This window comes from Lemur catta, chromosome 15 (assembly GCF_020740605.2).
Source record: "Lemur catta isolate mLemCat1 chromosome 15, mLemCat1.pri, whole genome shotgun sequence".
Lineage (NCBI taxonomy): Eukaryota > Metazoa > Chordata > Mammalia > Primates > Lemuridae > Lemur > Lemur catta.
Genome location: NC_059142.1, coordinates 51,455,443 through 51,464,363, shown reverse-complemented (window position 1 = coordinate 51,464,363; position 8,921 = coordinate 51,455,443). Strand labels below are relative to the sequence as shown.

The 8,921-nt window shown below is 50.3% G+C and overlaps 1 protein-coding gene across 1 annotated transcript in view; it reads right to left on the bottom strand.

Moving 5' to 3' along the window:
- Positions 1-5,881: 5,881 nt before the first annotated feature.
- Positions 5,882-8,921, bottom strand: part of TTYH2 (tweety family member 2) — a 31,166-nt gene continuing 28,126 nt past the window's right edge. Inside the window, exon 14 of the mRNA XM_045569816.1 lies at positions 5,882-7,754. Within this exon, the coding sequence (XP_045425772.1) occupies positions 7,674-7,754 (81 nt within the window). The 3' untranslated portion in view covers positions 5,882-7,673. The remainder of the gene's footprint in view (positions 7,755-8,921) is intronic.

Genomic DNA, 8,921 nt, shown 5'->3' with positions numbered 1-8,921 from the left:
GGGCACGTCGTCAAAATGCATTGTGCTCATGGAATGAATGAATGAATGAACGAAATGAAACAGGTCATGTTTCTCAGGGGCTTAAGGGCAATTCAGTGAGATAATTTAAAATAAAAGAAGGGAATTGGGGGTTGAAAAAGAAAAGTTTAAATGCCAGGTTAGCCACTGCACATGAACTTGGACAAGTTACTTTCCTTTTCTGAGAGTCAACTTTCCTCATTTGCAAAGCGGTGGGGACAGTGGCAGTTCTTACGGGATAATTGGGAAGATTAAGTGAGAGGATGACACAGGGAGTGTGCAGTCCAGTGCGGAAGGCAGAGTTGGTGGTACCTGAATGGACAGCAGGTCAGGGAATGGGGTTTACCTGAGTTCAGGGGCTGACGTCCGAGATTTGGACTGTGGCAGACAAGGAAAGCGTCATCCAAGAAGTGGGATTTGGGGATGGTATTGGGCCTTGAAAATAGTTACGAGTTGCAGGCAGAAGGAGGGTAGAGAGCATTCCAGATTGGGGGGAGGGCATGGTGTGAGCAAGGAAGGGGTGGCTGTCATGGAAGAAGAGGGGATGGTTGCTGGGTCAGACTGGCTGGAGTTGACAATCCCTACAGGGGGAAAACGAGAGGAATTTGCAAAGGTCAGCTGGGGCCAGTCTGTGGGGGGTCCCAGGGGGCAGGCTAAGGCACTCAGACAGCTTCTGGTGGGAAGCCCTGAGTGGGCTTTAGATATCTGTGAAAGGAAAGAAACTGAAGTTCCTTTCCTGCTTCCCAACTTCTCCATGAATGTGTCTTCACCACTTCCCACCTGCCTTTAAGGGACAGGTGCAACGAAATTCCTGAGATGGCACCTTGTGGGGCCACACAAACCAAAAACAAGCCTCTAAATGACTGTAGCCATCAACCTCTTCCTGCTCGGTTTTGGCTCCCAGCAGCTTCTCTGGGTGAAGGACTCCCTTAGGGTGGGGGACATGTGAAAGCCCCACTGAAACGGCTTGGTGGGCTTGAGGTCAGGGGCAGATGAGACCCAGACAAAGCTGCAGGGGCAGGAAAAGGGTCCGCTCCACAATGGAGTGGTGGCTGCTTGGGGCTGCAGGCACAGTGCAGCCCTCCCCACCCCGCCCCCTGCTCTGGGAAGCAGAGGGCTCTCTGCAGACAGATTATTCTGTGGGTGGGAAAATGGTGGTGGTGGGGGGGTGGGTAGATAAGGGAACTGCAGCCGCCTTTCTCATATTATTGCGATGATTTATTGTAGGCTCCCCTCCCCCGCTCACTCGGGAGGCCTGCAGGCTGCCAACCACCGCTGAGCAGCTCTGTTCACTGGCAAAACAGTCGTCACCCCTTGGCAGGCATGGCTCAGCCACCCAGGGAAGCCAGCATGAGGTCATATAATTAGAAGTATTCACAAGGGCCTAGTTTAAAAAACAATTGTGGTGTTTCTCAGATCTCCACCCGATCACAGCATAATGGGTAACAGAAACTCTTTGCTGAGAGCGGCCCGGCCCTGGACATCCCTAGGCCAGTCCCCCATCCATTGTACCACGGCCCCTCCTTTTTTTGCAATTTAAAAATTTGTGATAGAATGCACATAACATAAAATGTACCGTCTGAACCATGTTTTAGCGTGCAGTTCAGTGGTACTGTGTTCATTCACATTGCCGTGTAACTGTCCCCACCACCCACCTCCAGAACTCTTTTCATCTTCCCAAACAGAAATGGTCCCCCTTAACCACCAACTCTCCATTCTCCCTCCCCTCCCCCGGCCCCTGGCAACCACCCTTCTGCTTTCTGACTCTATGAATCTGACGACTCTGAGTACCTCATGTAAGTGGAATCACACCGTATTTGTCTTTTTGTGACGGGCTTACTTCACTTAGCTTAATGTCCTTGAGGTTCAGCCAAGTTGTAGTACATGTCAGAATTTCCTTCCTTTTTGAAGCTGGATAATATTCCACATTTTGCTTATCCATTCATCCTTGGATGGACACATGGATTGCTCTTCCACATTTTAGTTATTGTAAATAATACCGCTATGAATATGGGTGTATAAGTATCTCTTCGAGGCCCTGCTCTCAATTATTTTGGGTCTATACCCAGGGTGGAATTGTTGGGTCATATGGCAATTTTAGTTTTCACTTTTGGAGGAACCTCCATATGTGTCCACAGTGGTTATAACATTTTACGTTCCCACCAATGCTGCACAAGGGTTCCAGTTTCTACACATCTTTGCCAACATTTGTTATTTTCTGGCATTTTTTTTTACATTTTTTTTTTATTTCAGCATATTATGGGGGTACAAAATTTAGGTTACATATATTGCCCTTGACCCCCAACCACCCACCCCCGCCCGCCACCCCCCGCCATGGGATTTTTTTTTTTTTAATAGCAGTCATTCTAATGGGTGTGAAGTGGTATCTCATTGTAACTTTGATTTTCATTTCCCTAATATTAGTGATGTTGGGCATCTTTCCATGTGCTTATTGGCCATTTGTAGATCTTCTTAGAAAAAATGTCTGTCCAAGTTTTTTGCCCAATTTTGAATTGGGTTGTTTGTTTTTGTTGTTGAGTTTTAGGAATTCTCTGTATATTCTGGATGGTAATCCTTTATCAGATTGCAAATATTTTCTCCCTTTCTATGGGTTGCCTTTTACTCTGTTGATAGTATCTTTTGATGCACAGAATTTTAAAATTTTCATGAAGTCCAATTTGTCCATTTTTTCTTTTGTTGCCTGTGCCTTTGGTGTTGTAGCCAAGAAATCATTGCCAAATCCAGTGTTGGAAAGCTTTTGCCCTGCTTTCTTTTCAGTTTTATAGTTTTAGATCTTACATATAGGTTGTGGATCCATTTGGAGTTAATTTTTACATAGGGTGTTAATTTTTACATAGGATTTTTTTTTTTTTTGAGAGTCTTGCTCTGCTGCCCAGGCTAGAGTGCCATGGCATCAGCCTAGTTCACAGCAACCTCAAACTCCTGGGCTCAAGCAATCCTCCTGCCTCAGCCTCCCGAGTAGCTGGGACTACAGACATGAGCACAGCATGCAGGGCTAGTTTTTTCTATTTTTTGTAGAGACAGGGTCTCATTCTTGCTGGGGCTGGTCTTGAACTCCTGAGCTCAAGCAATCCTCCTGTCTTGGCCTCCCAGAGTGCTAGGATTACAGGCGTGAGCCATCACTCCCGGCCCCTACCTAGGACTTAATGGACGGCTCTTGACCGATTCCTATGAAACGGGGGCAGATATGTGTATAACCACTGTGACCATGGTGCTGACTTTCATTCATCTGCACAAAAGACAATTATTGAGTGCTGCTCTCTATGCATGCGAACCTCAAGAAGGCTTTTGCCTTGTGCTTGCAGCAGACGCTCATCAGAGTCGGCAATGGGCAAATCGCTGGCAGGCAGGGAGAGTGATTCTCCTCAAAGGGGTCTGGTGTCTGACACAGTCTCCACCCTCCCCTGCATTCACAGGTCAGTGGTGGAAAGGGGGCACATTTTTCAAGCCAAGACATACTGTTAAGTAGAAAAAACAATTGCAGAGCAATGTGTACAGTGTGATTATGTTTCTACAAATACTATGGGATAAAACTGGGAGAATATACACCAAACCGGTCATGGTGTTTGGTTCTAGGTTATTGGATTATGGCGGATTTTCAATTTCTCACACATTTTTGTAAGGTTCGAAATGGTTACATCATGCACATTTTTTTGTAATCAGAAAAACAATGATGATTAAAACAGATAAAACAGGAGACACAAGATTCAAGGAATTTTACCAAACGTCCACGTAAGACTCTGAACTTGAATCTAAGCAAATCAGCATTGAGGATGTTATTTGCCTTCCTTGCTAATTTGTAGACTCCATGAAGTCAAAGGCCATGATCACTTTAGATACGTCCGTAGTCCCAGAATTTAGAAAAAGTGGTGTGCCGGGCCAGGGGTCAGCACACTCTGAACCACTGTAAAAGACAGTGAATATTTTAGGCTTTTTGGGCCAAGAGGCAACATCAAAGATATCATGTAGGTACTTGTATGACAAGAGAGAAACCAATTTCCACACATTTTTGATTGATAAAATATATTTGAGTACAATTTTTTTTGTAATATAGGTCTATGAATGACTAGAATAAAAGTCTTTGGGGGTAATAACATTTTACTTAATTGAGGTTCAAACTTAGTATTTGTCTACCATCAAAATCAGTTGCAAATGTTTTATAACTTTTTAACCACTTAAAAATGTAAAAGCTGTTTTATATCCGGGCCGTACAAGGCAGCTGGTCAGGGTGGGCTCACCAGCTGTAGTTAGCTGGGCCCTGTGCTGAGCAATCAATGCATTTTTAGTTAAATGAATGAAAGTGGGAAGAAAGGAAGATAGAGTCTCTTTATCTGGGAATACCTGTCAATAGACATACCAAGCCTCTTGAGGATGAGATCAGTAATTTCTTAGGTTAAGAGGCAGTAATAGCACCCCTGCAGCCCCTGAATAAGGAGTGCACAGCTTCGGGGAGAGAGAGAGAGAGAGAGCGAGAGAGAGCACGTCTGAGATGAATTAGCTTTGGAGAAGGAAGCGCTCCGTTGGGGTAGGTGGGCTCAGAATGACAGCAGGGAACACGTGCTGGCTCCTGGCAAAGGCCCGGCTTACGGAGGGGCCTAGTGTTCACTGCTGTTTCTCTCCAAGAGCAGACTAAGCACCTGCCCCTCTTCCTACAGCTGGCCCTGCCGGGGTCTGCAGTCAGGGTGCTGTTCAGAGGCCGTCTCTGAAGGGGGAGCCGGGCAGGTGGGACAGGGGCACGGCAACCGCATGCCCCACCCCATGCCTTTCCCTCGGGTGAGAGATTGGCGCAGCAGAGACAGGACGGGGAGGTGACACACGTGGCGGTGACCAAACCACCCTGGGCTGGTGCAGTCCCTCAGCCTTCCTCCTGTTTCACGCAGGGCCGGCCTGCAGCTTAGGGCTCACCCCCGATCCGAGGCAGTTAAAGCCCCAAAGCCAGTCTCACATGGGTATGGAGTTGCAGTTACCTTTAGAACATCGGCTCAGTCAGAGAAAAGTGACTCCGTTCCTCCGAGCCATTTCTCTGCTGCCCTCGGCATCCTGAGCCCAGGGAGAGGGGAGGGGTTCTCAGGAAGCTCCTCAGAACACAGTCAGTTCTGGGAGTGGGAGTGACCGGCGTGTACGGCCTTGGGAAGAGAGCTGGAGTGGGCCCAGCGTGCCGTGCCAGGCTGCTAGGAGGGTCACCAATCAGAGACATCGCAGAGAAAGCATGAAGGGTGCTGTGTGGCCAGGGCCCGGAGAAGCAGCCACGGAGGTGAAGAGTTCAGGAAGAGGGTGCAGCAAGGACCCGCCGGGACACTGGTGGAGGTGGGCAGCATCGCACACCTCACCTGGGGGAGGCGGCCCACGGTGTGACCACTGCCCCAGCCCCAGAGCACTGGGAGAGGTGCCTAGAGGTGGGGGCCAGAGCTGGGGTCTGGGTGCACACTCCTGGCTCTGCCCCCGCTCCAACCAGGTCCTTACCCTCAGGGGCCTCTGTTGACTTAGCTACAGAACAAATGACCTCTTAGGGCTGTGGAGTTTGATTACAAATTAATACAAATACCCCGGCGCATTTTGAGTACTCAATAAATGCTACTTATTATTAGCAACATTAAGAGCAATGACCTTGGGAGGAACTTTGGAGAAAGACCAGGGCAGAAACAAGGCCTGTTGCTGGTCCTGTAAGAGCAGCCAGAGGCCATGCGAGCGCCCCGTGACATTCATTCAAGCTCCACCTTTCAATCCTCTCACGGAAATCACTACTGGAATCTGCTTGGAAGCCCTTCCACCACATGACCCTGCTGGAGGGGACCTTCAATGCCCCCATTATTCCCTGCCGCTGAGGAAGTGAGAGACTGAATGCACGTTTTAGTACAAGTGCTTTATTTCTCTTCCAGGTGAGGGTGCACAGGTATCAAGCAGAGGTTTGCCCTCCTGGCTCCTTCAGGAACCCCCGAGGACTTTTAGTTTAGTTTCCATGCATTAAAAACAACCCTCTAGTTGCCAATAATGAAACCTTAAGAAGCAACACCTTGACGTCGCAGAGTTCCTATCTGCCCATGACGTGGACAGACCAAGGTGTGTTTATGGTACGCGGTATGTACAGGTTAATGCAGGTGAGACACGGTGAGACCCGGCTACCCTGGGGCCAATTCTGTCTTGGAGTCTTGGCTGGGAGCTGAGAACCATTCTGCTGTTGACAAAGTGGCTCTTCCAAAATGGAAACAGAGCCCTTGTCCTGAGCCAAGCCACCCCACGCCCCTGCTTTTCTGTGCAAGGCTGTGGGGGCTTCAGTGTCGTGCACTTTGGGTTGGCAGGAGATTGGAAGCACCAAAGACCCCATCCCTGGTTCCTCAACAGGCAGGATGGTGGGTCGTTATTTCCTCCTGGCCAACAAGCTCCGGCGCCTAGCAGGGTGGGGGCCCAGGACGCTGGGGTGAGGACAGGGGGTGAGGACAGGGGGTGGGGGCTCAGGGAGGAGGCCTGTCCTCACATCAAGACACTATCATAGCACTTTGCTAAAACCTTTTCTGACAAACTTGCTGGAGTACAACAGGGAGGGCACGGCTGACGTGAGCATCAGCTAGTCCCTGGGACAGAGGACTCTGTTCAACCTTCCCTCTTAGCTTCTTTCCTCTCTCAAAGATCCTCCCTCCCTGGGTGGGATGAACCCAGACCCCCATCAAACAGCAGCTTGGGACAGGATGTCTCAGTGGTATTTATTTTATTTAAAAACCCACTCTTTCCCGTCTCCTCTAGATATGTAAAGAGCTGGCCGGTGCCAGCAAAACCTGTCCGAGTTATGGTATAAAAGCCAGGTGTAAGGAATGAGCCCCAAGTCTGTTGTAAAAACTGGATGTACTATGAGTTTCAATTCTTTGGATAATCAAAATGTTTAAAACACTGGAAAAAAAAGAGTTAACATTGCTTTCAAAGTGTCTGTTCATACCTGAGATCGTCGCTGTCTGCAGCTAACAAGCTCACAGCATCGGTTCTGGAGTGGAGGTGGGGCTTTCACCCCTGTCCCTACCTGGGTCCACCGGGCGGGCTGTGGTCCCCCCGTTCCCGAGCCACCAGCCTCCCCTGCAGACCTCTCCTAATGCCTCCCCTCTGTGGCCCAGCAAGAGCCTGCCTGGCCCCGGGAACTCTGATTCGGACTGTTCTGGTCTCATCGGGGATGCCACCTCCCTTAAAAAGCATCTCCTGGTCAGCCCTCCCCACTGTCACCTGCAGGGAACTGGAGCAGAGAGGTGACTCTGAGAGTGAGAGTGGCGATACCAAGAGGCACAGTCCTGGCAGTGGGACACACAGCTCCCCATGGTGGCACCTGACCTGGCCCCTCCTCCCCGCCACGCCCCTCCTGGTGAGGGTGGGGAGCAGGGGTGAGCCGAGCCGGGCAGCCAGCTTAGGGACGGCACCCCCAGGCAGCCATACACGGGGGGCGTTTCAGGGGTGGAGGGCAGGCAGAGGAGAGGCTGGCCCAAGTGGTGGGTCTTCTGCCCCCCTGAGGCTTTGGTCGGGAATCTCAGCCGCCCTATGCAGGAACCTGCCAGTCTCCAGATGCCTTTGGTTTCTCTTAAAGAAACGCAGCTTGTATTTGCATTAATTAAAAATCAAAACGGAAAACGGAGGCAGGAACCCCTGAAAGTCTGTTAGGCTGGAAACTCATTGCCGTAGTGCCTCAGGTGTTCATCCGCCACAGACAGGTAGGTGGCCCTCATGCTCGGAGAGTACTGCGGGCAGAAAGGAGAGGGGATGGTCAGAGCAGGGCCAGCCACGGCGGCCAGGTACTGAGTTATAACCACGTGGTGTCACCGGGTTGGGGGGACCCTGGCGATGGCTCCAGCCTCAAACACAAAATGCACACAGACCAGCGGTTCTCCCTCCGCCGCGCCCACTGCAGCGCCTCAGAGCAGGGGTTCCCCAGGGGGGGTTCCGGGCCAGCAGCATTGGCTTTACCTGGGAGCAGATTAGAAACACGACCCGCCCAGGGCCCACCCCAGATCTTCAGAGTCAGAATCAGGGTGGGCCCAGCAGCCTGTGTTTTAACAAATCTGTTCTGATTCAGACGCACCTGGGGGACAAGAGCCTCCTCCTTAAAGCAGTATTTCCCAGCCTGCTTGACAGTAAGTTTGTTACACTTACAACCTCCCAGGCTCCTTCCCCAGGAGATTGTTTCTGTGAGTCAGTCTGGAGAGAATTCCCAGGGCTGGTATCTTTAACGATCCCCTGGGTCATTTTTGCTCACCGTGTCTAGGAAACAAAGCCTGGAAGGATAGGAGGGAGGGATTCCTTGAAGGCAGAGTGAGGAGAAGACACATTTCCAGCAAGGGAACAGGCTGCACATGCAGGTCACCTAGTGAAATCCCCTGCCTGTCCCAGAGAGGGAGGAATTTATCCAAACCTCAAACTTGCTGAGCTTTTAGATTGGGCAGCCCCAGGGAGGGTGGGGAGTGGCTGTGTTCTGTATTGGGGCACACACCCCACCCTCCTCTGCCAGCATCATTAGATGCTCTTTTGGCAAGGGAGTGCGGTGAAGAGTCTTCGAGGGGCAGGTTAAACTGGGTGGGACCCAGCAGTCAAGTTTGCCAAAACCATGAGGATTTCTGGGCAGGTCTTAAATCCAGAGAAGGTTTATTCTGTCCTTGAGCCCTGCAAATAAGGTCAGTTCTTGATCTCTGCAAATGGCAGGAGGAGTGGCCTGGGTCTTTCAAAACAGAAGGTAATCCCCAAATCATTTTTATTTGGCATTGAAATGCACTGAGTAATTCGATTTTCACAGCAGCAGATTTCTCCCAATTATGTTCTGCTTAGATTAGTATTAAAGTCAGTCTCCATTCCTGGGGCCACAGCAGCTGGTGGGTGGAGAAGGATCCCAGGAAGCTTCTGTCAGTCAGAGG